A 23,774-nucleotide genomic window follows, 5' to 3' on the forward strand; every position below is an offset into this window, starting at 1 on the left:
TGAAGTAGAGCAGGGCGAGAAAGCTATCACTTCTGCCCAATCGTATTCCCCCAGGGCTGGGAGTGAGGGGCGGAGTCAGGCGTTAGGGCGAGTAATTGGCTAGGGGAGACTGTCTTTTCCGCCAGTGAGGAGGTGCGGCAGGATGGAGGGGCGAGACCTGGCCGCGGTAGAGCTTCTGGACGGTCTCAGACTGTAGAGGTGCGGGGGCTGAGAAGAGACAACCCAGAGCCATGGCGGCGGTGGCGGCGGCGGCGGCGGCATTGCGGGCCCGGATCCTCCAGGCGAGTGAGGGTAGCGCCAAGGGGTTGCGAAGCTCGAAATTCGTCCTTTCCATCCGCTCTCTGAGCCATCCCCTTCATGGCTTACCCTTCTCTGTGCCCATCTGACCTGTGCGGCCCTGTCCCACACCTCACTCAGTACCTGCCTTCGTTGGATTCAGCCCTGGCCCTTTTATTCTTGAGCCTACCCCCTTTTCTGGCTCTGGCCCACTCTCCTCTTCGAGGCTTGCCCGACCCCTGCCGACACTCTCTTGCCCCACCTGTGTGTGTCGGTCTGCCCACCGTCTTCCCTTTCACCTCTGCACCAGCCACCTCTCTGCCCTAGAAACTCCCCTTCTGGTCACCTCTCTTAGCATTGGGCCGAGAACCTCCAAATTGTCCCCTTCCCCCACCCTTCTTCACGGTTTGCAATCCGAGGTAAAGGCCGGGGGGTGAGGGGCAGGAAGCACACGAGGGGCGAGGGTCAGTGAATGAACTTTGAATCTCCTTCTCGGAATGTTCACTCCGTTTTCCCAAAAGCAGTCATTTGCTGAGCTGTTTTCCCCAGCTATGGCTCTTTGCATGTTCCACAGGCTGTGGACTGTTGTGCCTTTGCTTGCCAAGACTTTGTTTAACTTTCTGGCAGAGTTACAGTGTTTTGTTGGCGTTGAATAAGGACACATAGTTAATGATCCCAGTTTGTTCCAGGCACGTGCAAAGAATTAAACATCTCTAAAATAGGTGATAGAAAATGGGAACCAAGGAAGACAAGAAGTGTAAGTTCCAAGTTCCCACCCCAGAGTCAGCTTGTGCTGTGCTGTGCTTAGTCGCTCAGCTGTGTTCCACTGTGCCGTCCCATGGACTGTAACCGGCCAGGCCCCTTTGTCCATGGGGATTTTCCAGGCAAGAATACTGGAGTGGGTTGCCATGCCCTCTTCCAGGGGATCTTCCCAATGCAGAGATCGAACCCAGGTCTGCCACATTGCAGGTGGATTCTTTACCGTCTGAGCCAGCAGCGAAGCCCCAACTCAGCTCTGTCCCTGGGGTTGGAGTGGGGTAGGGGTGTTCAGGTCTTCTCTGAAGCTAGCTTAAGGACAGGTGGTTGAGCTACAGGAGCTACATGCCTGAGGCCTGTAGCTGTTTCCAGCTGTTTGTAGCCTTTCCCCGTTGTTCAAGCCTAGCAAGGACTTATAATATTATGAGGCAACATTATCGAACCTGCAAGAAACAGCTTTGCTTTTCTTACTCATGTTCAGCTTGGGAACTTCTTCCTCTGTATTTCTGGGCTTATAGATAACATTAGTATTTATCAGGTTCAGTGGGTTCTGCTCCAGAGACTATGCATTTTTAAGATTCTTAGCAGAGTCTGCAGAGGTTTCTGTTTAAATATGCTATTTAATGGGACAGTGTGAATGGATTGGAAGGATTTGTCAAATGATCTGTCCTAACTCATATTTCTTGCTGTAATCCTGGTTCTGTTTTTCTAGGTTTTGTTTTGTAGTCAGAAAACAAAATTTCCACCCTATATTTTCCATTACCAACTTCTCTTGGAAATCTTTTATTAGATTGGCTTTTTTCCCTTTGCCTTTCCACCATCACAAGTCATTGAGAGCCTTAAAAAACTATGTTGTCCTTTGTATCAAGGAAAAGAATCTCCTTCCCCAAGTGCTTTATTTTGGAAATAAGCACTTTTTTCTGATTCATTTGCAGAAACTTCTGCATTGACCTGAAATAGAACAGAGATAATAATTCTAAGCCAATTAGGAGTTACTGTAACATGATCGTTTGAGAGTAGTCTAGAGTCTGGCAATCCAGATATTATCACTCCCATTTAAAGAAAACTAGCCTTAATATGACTCAGTGACTTTCTTCAGTGATAACAGTGGAAAGAACACAGGCTTCACAATCATACTTGGATTCTATTCCAGCTCCACCACTTCCTAGTTTTGAGAATATTTGTGAAGATTAGAATTAATGAAGTAAGTTGTTGTTGTTGTTCAGTCATTAAGTTGTGTTTGACTCTCTGTGACCCCATGGACTGAAGCATGCCAGGCTTCCCTGTCCTTCACCACCTCCCAGAGTTTGCTCAAACTTGTGTCCATTAAGTCAGTGATGCCATTTAATCATTTCATCCTGTCCTCTCCTCCTGCCTTCAGTCTTTCCCAGCATCAGAGTTTTTTCCAGTGAGTTGGCTCTTCACATCAGGTGGCCAAAGTATTGAAACTTCAGTTTCAGCATCAGTCGTTCCAATGAATATTCAATACTGATTTCCTTTAGGATTGACTGGAGTTTGATCTCCTTGCAGTCCGAGGGACTCACAGGAGTCTTCTCCGACACCACAGTTTGAAGGCATCAATTCTTCAGCACTCAGCATTTGTTATTGTCCAACTCTCACATCCATACATGACTACTATAGCTTTGAGTAGATGGACCTATGTCAGCATAGTAGTGACTCTGCTTTTTAATATGCTGTCTAGGTTTGTCATACCTTTTCTTCCAAGGAGCAAGCATCTTTTAATTTCATGGCTGCAGTCACCCGTCCACAGTGATTTTGGAGCACAAGAAAATAAAGTCTCACTGTTTCCATTTTTTCCCCCATCTATTTGCTATGAAGTGATAGGACCAGATGCCATCGTCTTAGTTTTTTTGAATGTTAGTTTTAGGCTAGCTTTTTCACTCTCTTTCACTTTCATCAAGAGGCTCTTTAGTTCCTCTCTACTTTCTGCCATTAAGGTGGTATCATCTGTGTATCTGAGGTTGTTGATATTTCTCCCAGCAATCTTAAAGGTCATCCAAGGTTTCCCACCTAGTAACTCTTAAGAAGACTCTTGGAAAGTCCCTTGGACTGCAAGGAGATCCAGCCAATCCATTCTGAAGGAGATCAGCTGTGGGGTTTCTTTGGAAGGAATGATGCTAAAGCTGAAACTCCAGTACTTTGGCCACCTCATGCGAAGAGTTGACTCATTGGGAGGGATTGGGGGCAGGAGGAGAAGGGGACGAGTGAGGATGAGATGGCTGGATGGCATCACTGACTCGATGGACAGGAGTATGAGTGAACTCCGGAAGTTGGTGATGGACAGGGAGGCCTAGTGTGCTGCAATTCATGGGGTCGCAAAGAGTTGGGCACGACTGAGCCACTGAACTGAACTGATGTTGCTGAGAATTCAGGACTTAAGTCTAAGCCTCTTTCTGTGTCAGACACTGGCCCGAACTTTGGGAAAGGAGAGATGAGTAAAATATTCACTGAAAGCCTTCCTATTGCAATGCAGTAAGTGCTAAACAGTAAGACTACACATAGTACTGCAGGAACCTATGGAAAGAGCCCCAAACTCAACCTGTGCAGTTCTAGAAAAGCTTCCAAAAGGAGTTGATCTCTGTTTGAGTACTACAAGAGTAGTACTTTAGCCAGAGGCCTTTAGCCAGAGAAGGGAGTTCCTGCCAAGGAAAATAGCAAGTGTGAAATAAACATCTAGAGATCAAGAAGTTTGGTGTGACTGGACATAGGATAGTTCTTTTCAGTAACTGTACTAATGATTGTGTCTTGGAAAATGAAGAAAAGACTAAATGACTATCATTTAGTCAAAAACTAAATGATAATGTTTTATTATGCCCTCTCGACAGCAGGGAGGCTATGTGCGTGTGACAGAATGAAATCAAGTGGCCTAAGCGCTCCTTGGCTGATCTGTACATTTTCTGCCCTATAAGAGAGTTTGCGTGTGTGTTAAGTCACTTCAGCCGTGTCCAACTTTTTGCGAACCTATGAACTGTAGCCCCCCAGGCTTCTCTGTCCGTGGGATTCTCCAGGCAAGAATGCTGGAGTGGGTTGCCATGCCCTCCTCCAGGGAATCTTCCCATGCCAGGGATTGAACCCACATCTCTTAAGTCTCCTGCGTTGGCAGCCGAATTCGTTACCATTAGCACTACCTGAGAAGCCAGTAAGAGAGTTTACATAAAACAAAAGTACTATCCCACAATTGCTTGGGTGTATTCTTTCATTCTGCAGAATATTACTGAGTACTTACTCTAGTCCAGGAATGCTACCAGGTGATGAGGACACAACTCTCTAGTGTTCTAAGGGAAGACAGACTTAATAATGCCATTCTCTAGTGTGATAAGAGAACTAGAGGAATTCAGGTGTTTTATGAACCCCATAATCAGGTACTTAGCCTCGACCTGATATTGAGACTTAAAAACTTCCAACTCTGCTACTGTACTGCTCACTCACAGGAGTTAACCTTGTTTTTTCTACTTCAGAGGAAACTAAAACCATTAGATGAGAACGTCCTCAACTTCCTACTAGCAAGCCTACAGAACTGACCTGTACCTGTACCCAAAGTGATAGGGGGCTCAAGAATAGACGTGAGCCAAGCAAATGGGATGAAACAACTCCAGGCAAGAGGGAGCAGCACGTGCAAGGGCAGTGTGAGCACAAAACATGTTGTGAATTCCCGGAGCATAGAGAGAGCAAGGAAGAGAGCAGCACACTAGGAAACTAGAGAAGTAAAGATACTATGTAGAATCTTCTAAGCAACACCAAGGTGAGTCTATCCCAAGGACAATGGAAAGCCATTGGTGGGTTTTAAACAAAGGAATGATCTGACCAAGTTTGTGTTTTAAAAAGACCCTTTGGCTCTGGAGTGGAAACAAGAATAAGAGGTTTAAGATTGAAGGCTGAGAGACCTGTTAGGAATCATTACCTGTTTGGAAACCCAGGTAAGAGACAATGATGGTGTAGAGTAGGAAGAGGAAACAAGAAAAGGGTTGCATTCCCAACACTTCTGGGAGGACAGATTGCCAGGACTTGTTTGATTCACTGAGAAGAGAGGGAGAGAAGAGTTAGGGTGACATTTAAGTTTCTGGTTAGGCACCTAGGTGGATATTAGCCCCATTCACTGAAAGGTGGGTTGTAGGAAACAGAGCTGATTGGTAGGAGGACGATGAGGAAGTCAGCTTTTTCCAACATGGACCTAAATAATATCCAAGTAGAGATGTGGTGAAGACAGTTATGTAAGTATTACCTGATGAGGAAGATTCTGGTGAAAAATTAAAGATTTGGGCATCACCAGGATCTAGCTAATTAAGCCACTGGAATTAATGAAATCACCCAAGGAGAGTTGGGACCTCTCCTTGTTCAGAAACTCAAGCAGTTAGAGGCCAGGTATGGGAGAAGGAATCAACGAAGAAGGCAGAGAAAATGTGGCCCGAGAGATAGAAAAGATACCAGGGCATCACAGAATATAAGTGAAAAGGGGATTTGGGACAGAAGGTCTGGTTAACTCTTCACCTCTGCTGAGAGGTCAAGTACAAGAAGGACTGGGAAGAGTCCACGGTATGGAGGAAGTCTCTGGTGTTCTGGTGTTCAGTCATAAAGGTAGGAGTTGATTGAGGAGCTAGTGGGAGATGAGGAAATAACGGTAATTCGTATAGAGAACCCTTTCTGTTGGATGGAGAGAGGTTTTAAGATACAGGAAAGAAAGGATAATTGCTGGAAGTGTCTGAGGCAGGAGGAACAGTCGACTTCAGAGCACAGATTCAGAGATTAGCCTTAAATTGGAAGACATACTTCTTCAGTCAGACATTGACTGTGTACCTCTGTCTCCCAGTTACTCTGTCTTCATGAACCTTGGTAGCTGCCTTCTCTATAAGAGGTAAAAGGAAAAGATGATGAGTATTGGTCAGTTTGGTAGGCTTGCTAGTAGGAAGTTGAGGAATTTTCCATCTCATGATTTCAGTTTCCTCTGAAGTAGAAAAAATAAGATCAGCTCAGTGAGAGGGAAAGGAACAGAGTTGAAAATTTTAAGAAAATTGATATGTTTTGAAACAGCAAGGAATGTAAGCAAATAATATTTATAGTAATACAATAATAGCAATGTTTAATGAGCACCAACTACTTGCTAAGCTGTTTTTCATACCTGAACAGTCTTGATGTAGTAATGTTATAAAGTAGGTAAATAAGATGCAGTACCTGTCCCTGTGGAATTTATAGTCTTAGGGTAAAAACAAGTATAGGCTATTACAACACAGACAAATAAACTCAGTAGGGAAATACTGACTGCTAGGTGTACAGAAAAATACACCTAACCAAGTCTGGGGTGGGGAACATCAGGCAATATAGCTGTTGAACACCTATTTGTATACCAGGTACTATGTTGGTATTGGGAATGTGGCTATAAGACATGGTGGTCTCCAGGAGGGTGTTGCTGGTTTGAAATAGCTTTTGTGGTGAAAGGAGAAGCCGCAGACTAGGCATTTTGACAGACTGCTGGCCCAAAGGACCAGCACCTTTTCCTCTGGATAGTGCTGTCAGCACACAAACAAATTCTTGTACTTTATGCATCCCTAAACTCTGGTTAACATGGTCTCTCTTCAGATAAGGTAATAGGTTATTAGACTGCACCTTCCTTTTACATTCCAGTCTTGAGTATTTTAATTTGCTCACTTCGATTAGACTTCTGTATTTCTTAAATCAACTTCCTTAGCATATATACAAACTATTTTTTGAGAGTGACTTTAATTGATCCTGCCACTCTAACCATTTGCTGATTAAATTCTATTAAATATAACACATTCTTTTCCTCTTAGGTGTATGTGGCATTTTTAAAAATAGCTTTATTAAAATTGATCTAAGATAAAGTGTATAATTTAATGTTTTAATATTTGTATACACCTGTGAAAACATCACAGTCAAGATAGTGAATATATTAATTGCCCCAAAATGTTTCCCTCTGACCTTCATCTTTTCTTCCACCATCATCTCTAGGTAACCACTGATCTGCTTTCTGACACTATGGTTTACATTTTCTAGTTTTATATAGATACTCTCCTTAAGTCTAACTTCTTTCACTCAGTATAATTATTATAATTATCCATGTTGCATTATCAATAGTTGATTCCTTTTCATTGCTGAGTAGTATTCTAATATCTGAATATACCATACTAGTTTCCCTATTCACCTATCCAACCTTTAAGTTGCTCCCAAATTTTACACTATTACCAGCAAAACTACTATGAACACTCATATTTAAGTATTTGTATGGGCATATTATACATATATTTGACACTTGGTTATATACTGTCTTATAGTCAACACCTATTTTGTTAGACACCATCTTAGTGAAGTGAAGTTGCTCAGTCGTGTCCGACTCTGCAATCCCATGGACTGTAGCTCACCAGGCTCCTTCCATCCATGGAATTTTCTAGGCAAGAGTACTGGAGTGGGTTGCCATTTCCTTCTCCAGGGGAATCTTCCCGACCTGGGGATCGAACCCTGGTCTCCCGCATTGCAGGCAGACGCTTTACCGTCTGAGCCACCAGGGAATCCCATCTTAGGTGTTTTCTTATTTTTAGATTTAAGGTGACTACATGTATCAGGCCAAAACTAGAAAAATACAGTCTGATGACCAAAAAACATCTTTTTAAAATCAGGACTGTCCTAGAAATTGAACACGTGATGGTTATGAGTTTTTGTTCTCTCATAGTTTGCTATGTCCCACAGCCTCACAGCTTTTCTCTTTAAAGACTATATGACCCTTGAGAGCAAACACCAAGTCCTTCTTCATATACCTGTGGTAACTAGTAGAATACTGATCAGATAGTGGCCATTCACTAAGTTTTTAATAATTTTCTGCTCTCATTTATCAAAATAATCCTTCTTTTACCTCCAGGTCTCTTCCAAGGTGAATTCCAGTTGGCAGCCAGCATCCTCCTTCTCTTCATCTTCAGTGGTGAGTTTATTTGGTAATAAAGGTTGACTTCTGAGAAGGAATCCAGTACAGTTTGGGGGTATTTTCTTTACATCATTGTGATCAGAGTTTATCTGAAATTTTCTGTCTTGATTTTCTTAACTTGTATTATGTCTGTTATGTTGTAAGCACTTCCAGTATTGCAAAGTGATCTTTATGATTTTTTTTTTTAATAATTTTATTTATTGGGGGCTTTGCTGGTCTTCGTTGCCGCACAGGCTTTTCTCTAGTGCGGCCAGTAGGGGCTTCTCTCTAGTTGCAGGGCGCAGGCTTCTTATTGCCATGGTTTCTCTTATCTCAGAGCACAGACTTTAAGGCACTCAGGCTTCGTAGTTGTGGCACAAGCGCCCAGTAGTTGCGGCTCCCAGGCTCTAGAGTGCAGGTTCAATAGTTGCGGCTCCCAGGCTCTAGAGTGCAGGTTCAATAGTTGTGGCACACAGGCTTAGTTGCTCCATGGCATGTGGGATCTTCCTAGACCAGGGATCAAACCCATGTCTCCTGCATTGGCTGGTGGATTCAGTACCCCTGAGCCACCATGACTATGACTTTTAATGCCTATGTAATATTCTATCAAGTAGATACTGTGTGAATTAACTAATAATTTTCACAAATAACATTTAAATTTATTCCTTTTTTTTCAGTGTTATAAAACTAACATTTATTTATATCTTTTTTGGTTATTTTTGCTTCTTTTATATTATTTCCCTTCTGAACTGGAATTACTGTGTCAAAAGATACAAACATTTTCATGACTTCTAAAGGTTTTCTTGACCCTGCCTTAAAGATTGTCTTCTTTACAACCTTTAGAGTTGTTTTTACAGACCTACTGTCTGTTAGCCATTTGCAATAACTAAACCTGATCTGTAAGGACTGGTGCTCAAAATCCTGTTTAGGTAGAAGCATGCACATATTATAACATGGTAGTCTTTCACCTTTTTTGACCTACAGACCACATTTGAAAATTTAATGAAAACAGGCTGCTTCTTAGAAAAGCTACACATAGAAATGTTTTTAAAAATATTTTCATCATAAAGATAAGGCATGCTCACGGTAATGTGCCAGAAAGTCAGCTGGGCCAACAAAGCATAGTAGTTAACATTTGTTAACACAGAGTCTGCTGCTTTTTTAGTATAAGCTTGTCCGCGACATGGGCTCCCTTGGTGGCTCAGATGGTAAAGAATCTGCCTGTAGTGCAGGAGACCTGGGTTCAGTCCTTGGGTCAGGAAGATCCCCTAGAGAAGGGAATGGCTACCCACTCTAGTGTTCTTGCCTGAAGAATTCCATTGACAGAGGAGTTTGGTGGGCTACAGTCCATGGAGTTGACTTTCACTTTCTCAGTGACATATGTTTTTTATGAAGTTCCACTGTATGATTACAAGGAATTTTCCATTTACAGAGAGATCACAGTATTAAGAGGTTCTGCCCTATCTTAATATCTCTACAGAAGAGTATATTTGTGTATCTCTTTCCTAGTGGTGACATATCTAGAAAGCAGAAAATTCAGTTATCAACCCCAGTTCTTTTCTCCTTGTGAAAGAGAAAGAGAGAAGTAAAGCAGTTAACTAATACAAAGTATTGTGTTTATTTTTTTTCTCCCCCAGTCAACTGTAAAACTCTTCATTGATGGGAAATTTATTGAATCCAAAAGTGACAAATGGATCGACATCCACAATCCCGTAAGGAAAGCTGCTTTGGGGCCTGAACTCACTAGCCTAGAATTCTGGGAACACAGTGGGAAAAATAAGGACCTGGGTCTCTATTGTGAAGCACATATCACTGCCCCTGTGACTAAATGAAGAGGGTGGGGCAGGGACAAAGGATGATTGATGTGCTGCCTTTTCCATCAGGCCACCAATGAGGTCATTGGTCGGGTCCCTCAGTCCACCAAGGCTGAAATGGAGGCAGCAGTTTCTTCCTGCAAACGTACTTTTCCCGTGTGGGCAGACACTTCAATATTAAGCCGTCAGCAGGTCCTGCTCCGCTATCAACAACTCATTAAAGAAAACTTGGTAAGAAAGCTGAATGGTATAATTTCCCAAAGTGTTATTTAGGTGCTACTTGTCACTCTCATAGAGGCCCTGCTAGCTGCCCTCCCTAACTATACAATCCAAAGAGACATAGATCATGGCTTTCTCCCTCCAACAACTTCTCCTTGACTTTTCTTCTTTTCTGGCTGCCTGAGAACTAAAGGGAGGCACATCCTTGTGTTGGTTTCTATTTGTGTGTTTTCTCTCTAGAAAGAAATTGCCAGGTTGATCACGCTGGAACAAGGGAAGACCCTGGCGGATGCTGAAGGAGATGTGTTTCGAGGCCTCCGTAAGCAGGGAGTCCCTCTAGGGGAGTTCAGGGACACTGGGAAGAAGCAAAGGAAGATAAGGGTCCCCCAGAGTGGGGGACTTCCACTTCCTTTATGTAGGTTTTGCTATCCCATGATATCCTAATACTTGTGGGAAATGACAGTACCTGAGTATCTATGCTGTTGGCTTACTTCATTATTGTACTCCAATAATCTTCCAGTTGGTTTATGCATTTCACTGCCTTCTTCCCATTCAGATGATCTCACTTCATGCAACATCTTCACATAGCGAATCAGTGCTTTTTCCATCGGTCACTGGCCTTGCTACTCAGGGCTGACTAGAGCATGACGAAGCTAAGTACTGGGCAGTGTGAAGAGTTGCTCGCCTGACTGCCGCTTCTCTGTTCCAGAGGTGGTTGAGCATGCCTGCAGTGTGACGTCCCTCATGCTGGGGGAGACCATGCCATCCATCACCAAAGACATGGACCTTTATTCCTACCGTCTGCCTCTGGGGGTGTGCGCAGGCATTGCTCCATTCAATTTTCCTGCCATGATCCCCCTTTGGATGTTTCCCATGGCCATGGTGTGTGGAAATACCTTCCTGATGAAACCATCAGAGCGAGTCCCTGGAGCAACTATGCTTCTCGCCAAGCTGTTTCAGGACTCTGGTGCCCCTGATGGAACACTGAATATCATCCATGGACAACATGAAGGTACCTGCCCCTCTGGACCTGGCACTTAATCTGACTACCAAAAACCAAGGTGTTGAGTCAGTGATGGGTGTTTTAGGGATAAAGGGATTTACTAATAATAAGTAACCTCCGTTTCTGAAGAAACTGTTGACTGTGTTGCCATCTCTGTGCTAAGGTAACTAACTGGGGAGGAGCAGTGCTTCTTGCCCTACAGAATAGATTAGGACAAAGAACTATGGTTGGGGCAAGATAGGTAAAATTAAAGAGTAAGTTTTCGTTTCAATACTGAAGGGACTTAACATTATTTAACTCAGAATTTATAGACCACAGAGGTACTGAAGTCCTTCTGATTCATATAATAATGGCTAATACTTAAAAAGTGCTTCCTTGTTTCAAGCACTGTTCCAATGCTTTCCATCTATTCTCTCATTTAATCTTTACAATCACTCTTTCAGGTAGGTACTAGTATCTTCCCATTTTACAGATGAGAAAATTGGGGCATAATGAAATCAGCTGATTTTGCCCAAAGTCATGTTGCTGGAAACTGTCAAAAGTTGCGATGTGTATATTTAAACAGGCCAACCATGGTTTTTACTTTTAAATAGTTTGCTCTGTTGCTTCTCACATGAGGGCACAGTAATATCTGAGAGTTCCAATACAAGTGACAGTTGAGGAAATATCATATTCATAAAAGACAAAAGGAGGAGTCGAGTATTGAAAGGCTTTTATTTTGGAGGAAAATAGGAGCTGTAGCCTTCAGAGTTTTTTTTAATATATTTATTTTAATTGGAGGCTAATTACTTTACAGTATTGTATTGGGTAGCCTTCAGAGTTAAAGTAAAAATTCTGGACTAGCAATTGGGAAAAATAATGAAAGAGAACACGTTAAATAGAATTTGTAGTTTAAAGAATTTAAGAGAGGGACTTCTCTCGTGGTCCCGTGGTTAAGACTCCACACTTCCACTGGAGGAGGGGGCGCAGGTTCAGTCCCAGGTTGGGGAACTAAGACCCAATTAATGGTGCTGTGTGACCCAAAAAAAAAAAAAAGAAAAGAAAGAATTTAAGAGAACAAGGGCAGAACTCTAAAAGGGGATTCCAGGGCAAGGAAACAAAAGTATGAAACTTTTCTTTCATAGCAGTGAGAAAAGGACAAATTTGCTATTCTGAGAAGCCCATAAGCCCTTTCTTCCTTTGTGATACTCATTTATTTTCTTCTTAAAGCTGTAAATTTTATTTGCGATCATCCGGATATCAAAGCAATCAGCTTTGTGGGATCCAACCAGGCAGGAGAGTACATCTTCGAGCGAGGGTCAAGACATGGCAAGAGAGTTCAAGCCAATATGGTGACTTCTTATTCCTTTTCCCCCCAAATTCTGTTGTATGTATTAAAATTACCTGGAAAAAGCCCTTCAGCAGAGGAACCACTCATCCCACCCTAATGCCAGTGTTTCTTTATTCACAGTTCATCCTGGTTATCTTCCCTTTAACCACAAACCTTGTGATGAGTTTTATTCTCAGTCACTTTAGTTACCTTTTATTTTATCCAGGTAATCTCGGTGATAAAGTCACATTTCTCCTTAAGAAAGATATTCAGATTCTTTGGGCTTCAGCCCAAAATTCTGTTTCTGGCCTATTTCTTCCTTCATCCCGTGCTTTCAGCTAGCCCTTATCCTTCCTGCCTTTAAGGCAGATCCTAACTACTAATGTTAAAGATGTGATCTTCCCTAAGAGTCCAGGCTATTTAAGGCACTGTGGTGGTGGTGGTTTAGTAAAGAGCCAGATATCCCTGTATGATATCTGAGTGTGGTTTACTTGACTGCACAGTTTTTTTGTTCCTTAGTGACTAGATCCTTGCCAAATACTTTGTGGTCATTTGATACTAAATATAATGTCCAGTTGCCATTCTTACTCTTCCACTAATAGCAGAAAGGGAAGCCACCTATCCACAGGCTTAGAAACTATTCATGATATGCTCGTTTATTTCTTTTCGTGGCTGGATGTGTTTTGGCCAATTTGATTTATGCCCCTACATATTTCATCGATGTGTTTTGTGTCTAACATTAATGCTCTGTGTAATGTGATACAGTTAAGTAGCAGACAAGGTATCTATTCAAGTATTCAACTATAGCTATATCTGTAAATATATGGAAATGACCCTGTATCATCCTACATAGAAATTTATGAGGCCGTGTATCTAGAAGCAAGTCAATTAGGGGAACTTCTTTCTACAAATTATGTCAGGAGGTCCCCCTCCTGTTTTGCCTTTCAGCTGGCTACTGGAGCCCTTTGTTTACATTGCTCTTCATATAACTGGAAACCCTAACAAACAACAGATTCTTTCCTACCTAACTTAGAAAAGAGAAGGGAGTTCTCCTTGGTTCCTAGATGAAGTGTTTACCCTGTCAATCTGAATGTGATTGAGACAGTATTTTGTTTGGGGTGTTTATTTTTTTTTTTTAATAATAGTTTTGATCTAAATAAACACCTGTCAGCTTTTCAGCTGAGAAAGTGAAGAAAAAGTAACTCGGAGACTTACTCAGTGTTGCCAGGACTTAAGCAATATCAAAATGATAATAAATCTCCTTTCAAAGTAGCATAGGATAAATTCTCAAGTTCTTTTCTTAAATTCTCATCTGAAAACTTAGATTCTTTAGTTTATTAGCCTAATTGTATTTTACCAAGGAAGATTCATGTACTTTCTGTATTTCCTTAGGGAGCAAAGAACCATGGAGTAGTCATGCCAGATGCGAATAAGGAAAATACCCTGAACCAGTTGGTTGGGGCAGCATTTGGAGCTGCTGGTCAGCGCTGCATGGCTCTTTCAACAGCAATCCTTGTGGGAGAAGCTAAGAAGTGGCTGCCAGAGCTGGTAGAACGTGCCAAAAAACTGAGAGTCAATGCAGGTAACCAATTTTTAGACTTTGCATCTCTGGCACTAAGCTCTGGGTTTTGCACTGGCCTTGTCCAGTGGGAGCGGTCATGTTTATTCTTACCACTGCCTCTCTTTGTACTGGACTACTTGTCATTCAGATTCATCTTTAGTTATCGCTCATCATTTATGTTCATAAAGACCTTAAATACTTCTGTGTTGTTTTACAGGAGACCAGCCTGGAGCTGATCTTGGCCCTCTGATCACCCCCCAGGCAAAAGAGCGTGTCTGTAACCTGATTGATAGTGGAACAAAGGAAGGAGCTTCCATCCTTCTTGACGGGCGAAGTATTAAAGTCAAAGGTTATGAAAATGGGAACTTTGTTGGGCCAACCATCATTTCAAATGTCAAGGTGAACAACTGTGAATTATTTAGTTCACAAACATATGAGCTGAAGGCACCACTGGAGACAATGGAATCTCATTCCTCTAATTTATAAATGAAGACATTTAATGACTAGAGACCTCATCTCTTGCCAGAATTACTCAATTATTTTATCATAAGTCCAAATGAGTCACCCCTCCTGACTCCCAACCTCTTTCCACTATATCAGTGGTTGGAAAACTTTCCGTTAAGGGATAAAAAGTAAATAATTTTGGCTTTGCAGAGATAAATAGCCTCTGTCACAAACACAATATATCAACCACCCAGTGTTTATTGAGCCCTCCCAGTACTGGCTCAGCAGTAAAGAGTCCACGTGCAATGAAGGAGACCCAGGTTGAATCCTTGGGTTGGGAAGAGCCTCTGGAGGAAGAATGGCAGCCCACTCTAGTATTCTTGCCTGAAGAATTCCATGGACAGATGGACCTGGCAGGGTAGAGTCCATGGGGTTGCAAAGAGTCGGACACGACTGAGTGACTAACACTTTCACTTCACTTTCAATGTTTATTGAATACGTGCATCTTCACCAGAAAGCAACAAAAGAAAAAGAACTGGTGTCAATTTTTCTTTATCAAAACTCTGAAAGTTGCTTATCTAAAATTAATGAGTACATTGAGGGTTTTTTTTTTTTTAAGTTCATATATCCCCACTGTTCCTATTATAATCCTGAATAATCAAGAGTTGAATCTAAGTATAATAGAAATTGAGATTTTTTGCCACAGAATCACTGAGGAAAAATCCACTTATCCAGCTACAAACAGCTACAGTGGTGAAAGATGTTTTGAATGTTTAATGTGACCTGATACCAAAATAAAAATGGACAGACTCATTTAGGAGGCAAAGGAATGAAGAAGAAAGGATTATTTATGTTACAGAAAACTTACCACAGGATTTCTTTAAATAGAAAAATTCTCCTGTTATGTTTTCAATATATATTCGATTTCTAAAATGAATTTTCAAGTAGCTTTTCAGTAACATAACAGTTGTGTAAACAAGTAATACAGGCATAAATCAGGAAGCTAGTGATGGGTCATGAGATCAAAAAATACAGTGCATAAAGGAACAGAGTGTAGTTATGTCGTTATAGAAATACGAGTTTCAAGTTACTTCTGATTGGTAGCTTGGAAGATGGAGCATGGAAAGAAAGGACTCTTTTTTTTACAGGTGATTTAAAATGAAAAGAGATGACTAACCTAAAAATTGTGCAGGTAAGCTGTGGGTAATAAAATACCAAATACGCAAAAAATACTGACTACTTTTCCGATGCATCACTCCTGGCAGCCAAACATGACCTGTTACAAGGAGGAGATTTTTGGCCCAGTTCTTGTAGTTCTGGAAACAGACACTTTGGATGAAGCCATCAAGATTGTAAATGACAACCCATATGGAAATGGAACAGCCATCTTCACCACCAATGGAGCCACTGCTCGGAAATATTCCCACTTGGTGGATGTTGGGCAGGTTTGTGAACAGAATTTTTAGGAGATTCTTGTAGCCATTTACAGTTTCCTGTGTAAGGGGAGAAGGTAAACAAGGGTCAGTCACTGCTCTCTGCTCTCCCTTGATGCCCCAGTTCTTCCTCAGGAATAAAAGTTCATGGGATGGAGGATCGGGTGGAAGGTGGGTAGTTAAATTGGTCTTTCTGATGCCCAGCACTTGTGCTTCTAAATGGAGAGTTCCTTCACAGAGTCTTTTTCTTAGTGGTTGATGTGGCTTTGTTCTGCTTCAGGTTGGGGTGAATGTGCCCATTCCAGTGCCTTTGCCAATGTTCTCATTCACCGGCTCTCGCGCTTCCTTCAGGGGAGACACCAATTTCTATGGCAAACAGGTAACTTCAAGTTTTAAAAAAATATTTTTCCTCTTAAGAAACTCTCTTGAACATATTCAGGAACAAGGATTCTGCAAGAAAGGAACTGCCTGCAGCTTCTATGAGGTTATATGTTGTTCAGCAGTACTTGTCAGTAGGTTCCCTAGAAAAGATATAAAAGTTAATAAAAGTTTGCTATTTCCTGAATAACTCAAGGCAACAGAGTTTTGGGGGAAGAGCTTGAGTAAGTCCAAGCTTTTGTATATGCCCTCTCCTCTGCCTATGACCCTTTCTTCCTACATCCCATTTCTACCCTCCTTCATGTGACTGTTAACCACCAGTTTAAAGTGTGGACTTGCTAAAGAAAGGCAACTCTCACCACCATCTCCTCCAATGCTGGCTTGGGTATGTCCCTCAAGTGCTCCCACCACACATTTCCTGTTAGTCACTCATTTACTAAAACTTTTATTGAGCACCTTCTGTATATTAAACAATATTCTAAATATAATAAATGCTATAAGTATAGCATCAAATAAAAAATACATAAAGCAGATCTGGAACCAAATTACCACCACTGTCTCATCCTTCAACTTGTGCATATACCCTAAAGCAAGACCAGGCATGGCATGATCAAACAGTAGAAATGGGTTGGAGCCCAGTGAGTGAATGAGGGAGAGAGTAGCAAGAGATAAGGTTAGAGAGGTAGACAGAGGCAAGTCAATGGGACTATTTAACTCATGTTAAGAAGCCCTTGTCACACTGTAATTATTATTTACCTACCTGAAGGATGTAGCACCAGAGCAAGTAACCAAATACATGTTGGACAAATGGCCTGGTGAAAAGTGCTTTTTAGTCCCACAGAAATACAGCCATTTTGGAACCTTCAGTAAAAAATTACTTGTTTTCTATACAGGTCTCCCTTTATAGGTTAATAATAAATTAACGGTGGGATTACATAGCAGAGTATGACAGTGTGGCCAGCTGGTTAAGACAACACTCGTTGACTTGTTTTCTATACAGGTCTCCCTTTATACGTTAATAATAAATTAATGGTGGGATTACATAGCAGAGTATGACAGTGTTGCCAACTGGTTAAGACAACACTCGTTGTTTCAAGATGGATTATCCAATTTGTGCATTAGTCACAGCTTTTGTAAAAATGATTAATTTGATACTATTAAACATTTCTTTCAAGGGAAGCAGAGTAGAACTGTTGCTTAAAAGTTTGTTGGTTTGGGGTTTTTTTCCAACCCCCTTGCCTGTTTAATTACTAAGTTAGTCTAGTAAGTGAAGCAGTAAGTGAGGCTTCCTAGAGTAAAAGACTAACCTTATGCAGAGTTTGAAGTCTTAAATCCTTAGGCAATTAAATTGCTATTTTACATTCTGTAAAGAAGACATAAAGGTATCATTCTTACATAATAAAATGTAAACTTGTATCTTATATTGAAAGTATGTAATAATCTCTAAAAAAATTGTTTTGTATATTAACATGGCCCAGATTTTGTCTGTTAATTCTAGAGGTATATTTTAATCAAGCTAGTGAGTTGTGTTCTAACAGTACTCTTCTAGCTTGCTAGTAATTTTGTGTGTTAATTTTGTACACTCTTCTCTTTCGCTCAAGCCTATTCTTATAAAATAAATACAAGTTTAACAGTTTACATTGTCCAGTTTTTCCATTTAGATATTCTTGGCTAGTTTTAGCATAATGATAGCTAAGATTTGACTCTACTATGTGCCAGGTAATATATTAAGTGTTTTACATAGATTATCTCATGAATAATGTATTGAATTCTGGTTGCACCTGTTCTGCAAGTAGGAACATGAATAGCATTTCACAATACCTCCTTCAAAAGTTGACTAAAAGAAGAATCATGAAACCCCCAGGCATATATGATATTTTTTTTTTTCTTTGTTCTCTGTAGGGCATCCAATTCTATACTCAGCTAAAGACTATCACGTCTCAATGGAAAGAAGAAGATGCTTCTCTTTCCTCACCTGCTGTAGTCATGCCTACCATGGGCCGTTAGAAACAAGTCTGTTCCAGACTCGGTACATACTGAGTAATCACTGTTTATTTTTGACCAATTCCAACTGCCTACTTTACTCAGATCCCTGGGATTGTAATACCTTGTAACTAAAATCTTTCTCAGGACCATTGACCTCTGTTAAGTTGCTAATAGGGAGACTCCTAGTATAACTCTGAAACCAGATTTTCACTTGCTCTTCATAATTTTATTTTTGAGGTCACTGTTCTAACTGTGAAATGCTTCTCTGGAATAAGAGCTTAGACCTGTTTTCTAAAAATTGTCCCCATTTCTGATGAATGATGTGAAGGGAACATTAGTGTGTGTAAAGAAGATCTCCCAAGGAAGAGGAGCTCTTGGATGGAGACATAGGTCAAAAATAATTCACCCTTTGGTTGATCCTCACACACAGTCCTACATAAACGCCAGTGGGTCAGACCCCTCTGCCAGGCTTTGCGGAGCCTCTCATTTATCCCACATTACAAAGCCATAATCCATTTCTGCTTATCCCACAGTTGTGACAACTGCTGCTTTCTTTCCTGCTGAATGCCACTTTGTCCTAGTGATTCATGATCACAAATTCTACCATTGTCACTGTTCCTGCTTCTTAAAACCACTTACTATGGATACCTCAACTTTTTGGATAAATCAACTTTTTGTTGTTTGTGCCAAGTGTTAAATTTCAGAGTTTGCTTCAGTAATCATTAATTAGTGCATCAGTCATTAATTTAGATGCCAGCAGGTTTTGTTTTATTTTTAAGAAAACTATTTCAGAGGTTATATTAGGTCCAGAAATCAAGAGGTAGTCGGCCAGACTCTTTTTTTTTTTTTTTATGTTCAACAGGATCTCACATTTATTGAGAAATGATTAATGGTTAAAAAAAGGCAATGCTCTTTTCTCATTAGTTGAACAAGAAACTGAAGAAACATTACCTATATGTTTTACAATATTTTTCTCTTCCAAAATTTATTTCTGAAAACAAGTTTTAACCACTGTTCTGCACTTTGAAATAAAATTAATCCTGACTAAATCAGTATAATGGACAAGGACAGAACATTTCTTAGGACTCCTGGTACTCTTACTTTGAGTAACAAAGGGTCAGAGAAAATGAACCACCCTCGAAGATACAACCTTGGGTAACACTATTCCAAACAAAAATTCTTCCTGAAAATATTCTTCCAGTTTGGAAGGGGAAAACCAAATTCCCACTTTCTGGACTAGAGACCCAAAACCTTCAAACTCAAGTGTTCTCCAAGTGTGAGCAAGATTCTTACCTAAAGTAAGTCTAACCTGATACTACTTGCTGCATTTTTTATATTGTGCTTTTCTCTTGCCTGCATTTCTCATTTGTGATACTTTTTAATGAAAGACCCCTTAATGTAAAGTAATTGATTAGGGCCTAAGAAATTTCAAAGCTCTCTATGTGTGAGGTAGTAGAAGAAATGCATTGACAGCTCTTCTGCAAATGTCTTTATGCTTTTTGTTTCTTTGCTATAGCTCAACTTTAAGTCAGAACAGAAATTTATGTATTAAACAGAATAGATTGTTTCTGCTCTACCATGCTGGCTGAATCCTGTCTTTCTGATATGGTCTTCACCCACTGAACTAGGGAAAGGCTTCTCATTTCTGATAGAGTTCTGGTTGTCAGGCAGATGATAGAAAGTTACAACCTTCAATCATTTAAGGTGATTGAACTTTAATAAAATATGTTTTATGACCCTGCCAGCCAATTTTTTTTTAGGGGGGGAGGTCTGCCTTCCTAAAGGTGAGGCAATAGAAATTTATAATTTTGTAATAAGATGCTCCTTGTTTTATCTCTTATTACAGCTGGTAACTGATAGTAATACTTAATCCAGTCCAACAACTACAAGCTGGGTTGAATGAAAGGTCATTTTTGTCTAAATTCCAAGTGGAATTAAATATAATCCCAGAGACACCTAAGTTTTCCTTACATTTAAGGGAAATCACTCTTTAAGAAATACTCATCAGAACTGTGTTGCTATAATTAGAATCAACTCATTTGGCTAGCTATTTGCTGCTCAGAAGAGTTTCTTATTTCTTAGATGGAAAAAAAATCTGTACAGTTCATGCTAGTAGCAGCTAAAAAAGTGGCCTCATTTGAAATTTCTCAGATTCTACATTGTACTAATTATGTACAACAAATTACAAGTAAAAAGCTCTTGAAAAGAAACCCTGTTCTTGTTTTGTTGTTTTTTTATGGTACCATACTTCCTTATAATGCCTTTATCTGCTAGCCTGTAGTGACTCAGCTTCCCAGCTCTGCACAAACCCAAGAGGTACATGGTCACTATGTTTATTCTTACATAAATGATAGTACATATTTTAGCTGGGCTATATATTTCAAAAGGCAATTTATAGGTTTTCCACACTAAAAGCACAAATATTCATTTGTATTAAATATATGCTTTCCTTAATATGGATATTGTTATTAAAATGTCCACAATCTCATACTAATGTTATTATTTGTTTCACTGATCCCTGAGAACTGGCTAGTAGAGAAAAGAACTGTGACTTAGAAGAAGCTGCATGAGAAAGAGGAACAGTTACACGTATTGTTGGTTAGATTACAGCTCCTTACTGCGTCAGACTCTTGTGATCCTTTCTGAATATTGCGTATCAACAGTTCACCAGTAGAATTTAAGATCGGCACTTGCTGGGTGATGAACGTTTGATCTTCAAGCTTACTTTCATCCCTACAATAATGACAAAGTGAGACTTGTCAGCAACTGTACACACATGGAACTTGGTTCAAAAAATAGACTTTTGTTATTCTCACTCAAGTCTTGTATGTCCTAAGATGTCCACAACCACCACTGTGATCAGGCTCACATTCACTGACTGTCAGGAGAGCTTACCCAAACTCCTTTGTTGTTTCATCGTCAGGAACAACATAGTCTGGAACTGGAGGTCTAGAACTCTGGCTGTATTTCCTATAGTGGGGATATGTTAACAATGAGGCAGCATCGTCACATGCCATGTATTTCAACTACATTTTTAAAACTGCTAAAGGGAAATGTTTCAGTTGGATGGGTTTCTAATTTTCAAAAATGCTATTATACACACATAGAGGCAAGTATATTAGGCAAGTTAATTAAAATTTACATTCTCCTAAAGTTGAGACACTGACTTGAAGAAATGGAAATATTTATGAAGATAAATCATGATATTTCATACAACAGATATTAATTGTGATGGGCAAGGTTGAACCAGAGTACTGACCAAAAGCAAGCCCAAAAAATTCCCTTCCCACAAAAAGAACCTCAAAACACAAGAAAGTTACCCAGTGGAGATAGACCCAGTATGAAAATTTTTCCTAATACTTTGGGAAATCTAGTTTAAGAACAGGAAAATAGGCCCTCTCGCCTTCTGAGATGGCCCACATTCTGTCTATTGATTATCTCTCTGAGTATTCTGTTTCTCCCTGAATGAATCTGCTTTATTTTTAGATTATTTAATAGAGTCAGATTTTGAATGGGGTTATGCTGCTTTCATATGCACCTAATTGAAGACAAATTTTAGGAGTGGGGTGTGTCTTTATTGGCTTGCAAATCAACCTACTAAAACTGTAACTCTGTGAAGCCCACTTTCAGATTAGGATGATGTTGATTTCCAGTTCATCACTGAAAATACTACTTGTATTTCTTCTGTCTACAATGCTTTTTCCACCTCCCTTTTGTTCCTGTTTCCCTTTAGAGATCAGCTCAAGCTTTTACTTCCTCAGAGACTTTTCCTGATCTCAATTAGGTCAGACTCCCCTAATCTAGGCTCAGTTCAGTTCAGTTCAGTCGCTCAGTCATGTCCGACTCTTTGCGACCCCATGAATCACAGCACGCCAGGCCTCCCTGTCCATCACCAACTCCCAGAGTTCACTCAGACTCACGTCCATCGAGTCCATGATGCCATCCAGCCATCTCATCCTCTGTCATCCCCTTCTCCTCCTGCCCCCAATCTCTCCCAGCATCAGAGTTTTTTCCAATGAGTCAACTCTTCGCATGACGTGGCCAGAATACTGGAGTTTCAGCTTTAGCATCATTCCTTCCAAAGAAATCCCAGGGTTGATCTCCTTCAGAATGGATTGGTTGGATCTCCTTGCAGTCCAAGGGACTCTCAAGAGTCTTCTCCAACACCACAGTTCAAAACCATCAATTCTTTGGCGCTCAGCCTTCTTCACAGTCCAACTCTCACATCCATACATGACCACTGGAAAAACCATAGCCTTGACTAGACGGACCTTAGTCAGCAAAGAAATGTCTCTGCTTTTGAATATGCTATCTAGGTTGGTCATAACTTTTCTTCCAAGGAGTAAGCATCTTTTAATTTCATGGCTGCAATCACCATCTGCAGTGATTTTGGAGCCCAAAAAAATAAAGTCTGACACTGTTTCCACTGTTTCCCCATCTATTATTTGCCATGAAGTGATGGGACCAGATGCCATGATCTTCGTTTTCTGAATGTTGAGCTTTAAGCCAACTTTTTCACTCTCCACTTTCACTATCTAGGCTCTCTTACCATTAAATACCACTCTTTGAACCCATGTCAGAGTGGTATTTTTCTTTGTGTGACGACTTGAACAATATTTTTCTTCCCGTGTAGATCATAACTCCCTGAAATCAAGCATTATTTGCTTAACACTATATCCTCAATAAATTGTCGTTTAGTCGCTCAGTCGTGTCTGACTCTTTTTTGACCCCATGGACCATAGCCGCCAAGCTCCTCTGTCCATAGGCTTTCCCAGGCATGAACACTGGAGTGGGTTGTCATTTCCTTCTCCAATATATATGACATTCAGTATGTATTATGGTAAATGAATTGATGGATTAAATAAAAATTTAAATATCTCCATAAATGTTTATGGAAATGTTTCCATATTTTTCATATGGAAAGTATGGTTTTCCATATTTTTCATTCGCCTTTCATACCACCTTCATTTCTTAAAAAATCTTTTTTTTTAATTAATTTTTTTATTTAGGCTGTGCTGGTCTTCGTTGGTGTGCTGTATGGGCTTTCTCTAGTTGTGGCGAGTTGAGGTTACTCTGTAGTTGCAGTATGCAGGCCTCTTATTGCAGTGGCTTCTCTTATTGTGGAGCACGGGCTCTAGGGCACAGCAGCTTTGGTAGTTGGGGCACATGGACTCAGCAGTTGCAGCTTCCAGGCTCTAGAGCACAGGCTCTATAGCTGTGGTGCACAGGCTTATTTGCTTCAAGACGTGGGATCTTCCTGGCTGAGCCACCAAGGAAGCCCTCTTAAGCTAAAAATCTTAAAACATTTACTTTCTTCTCTATATTCCTTTTATTCTTTATCACTACATCCTGCTTCTCCTTCCTTAGTGTGTCTGTTTCTTTTCTTTATTCCAACTGCCTCCACTCTTGCTTAAACACCACACATGCCCAGAGTTGTGCAGCAGCTTCTGCTGGTCCCAGTTCTATGTATGTCCTTCAATCTGTCATACAAGTCACTGTGCTAGGTTAAGGTCAGCTCTGAGAACAATGACGCAAACCCTTCCAATAGAAGAATCTAAGAGTATGGCTTATTGTTCTTTGTATTCCTCCAAGGCAGAGAAGAAAACTATGCTGCATTACTCCAGAATCTATATTACAAAGTTTAGAATTTTCTGTATGGTTTTT

The 23,774-nt window shown here is 40.5% G+C and overlaps 2 protein-coding genes across 4 annotated transcripts in view; one reads left to right on the forward strand and one right to left on the reverse strand.

The window, feature by feature from the left end:
* The first annotated feature begins 126 nt into the window (after nucleotides 1–126).
* Nucleotides 127–19,036, forward strand: ALDH6A1 (aldehyde dehydrogenase 6 family member A1). The gene is made up of 12 exons (XM_040226113.1): nucleotides 127–281; nucleotides 7,922–7,981; nucleotides 9,601–9,675; nucleotides 9,847–10,008; nucleotides 10,237–10,315; nucleotides 10,706–11,008; nucleotides 12,209–12,330; nucleotides 13,701–13,890; nucleotides 14,087–14,268; nucleotides 15,579–15,758; nucleotides 16,027–16,125; nucleotides 18,027–19,036. The coding sequence occupies exons 1-12, from the start codon at nucleotides 231–233 to the stop codon at nucleotides 18,129–18,131; spliced, it is 1,608 nt and encodes a 535-aa protein (XP_040082047.1). The 5' UTR covers nucleotides 127–230; the 3' UTR covers nucleotides 18,132–19,036.
* Nucleotides 14,772–23,774, reverse strand: part of BBOF1 (basal body orientation factor 1) — a 35,334-nt gene continuing 26,331 nt past the window's right edge. For 2 of the 3 annotated variants that reach the window (XM_040226116.1, XM_040226114.1), the window contains exons 10-11: nucleotides 21,006–21,080; nucleotides 20,635–20,843 (exon numbers count right to left, since the gene is read on the reverse strand). In XM_040226116.1, the coding sequence (XP_040082050.1) occupies nucleotides 20,663–20,843; nucleotides 21,006–21,080 (256 nt within the window). In that variant the 3' untranslated portion in view covers nucleotides 20,635–20,662. Of the gene's footprint in view, nucleotides 16,268–20,634; nucleotides 20,844–21,005; nucleotides 21,081–23,774 lie in introns of those variants that run through there. The other variant, XM_040226115.1, reaches the window with a different exon arrangement.

Source organism: Oryx dammah, unplaced genomic scaffold (genome assembly GCF_014754425.2).
Source record: "Oryx dammah isolate SB20612 unplaced genomic scaffold, SCBI_Odam_1.1 HiC_scaffold_26, whole genome shotgun sequence".
In the NCBI taxonomy this organism is placed as follows: domain Eukaryota; kingdom Metazoa; phylum Chordata; class Mammalia; order Artiodactyla; family Bovidae; genus Oryx; species Oryx dammah.

What these genes read in the sequence shown, in the direction of transcription:
- ALDH6A1 (XM_040226113.1), top strand. Translation starts at nt 231, where the DNA reads ATGGCGGCGGTGGCGGCGGCGGCGGCGGCATTGCGGGCCCGGATCCTC. An exon ending in GGATCGACATCCACAATCCC is followed by an intron (nt 9,676 to 9,846) that starts GTAAGGAAAGCT and finishes CTTTTCCATCAG; the next exon opens with GCCACCAATGAGGTCATTGG. An exon ending in CATCCATGGACAACATGAAG is followed by an intron (nt 11,009 to 12,208) that starts GTACCTGCCCCT and finishes TTCTTCTTAAAG; the next exon opens with CTGTAAATTTTATTTGCGAT.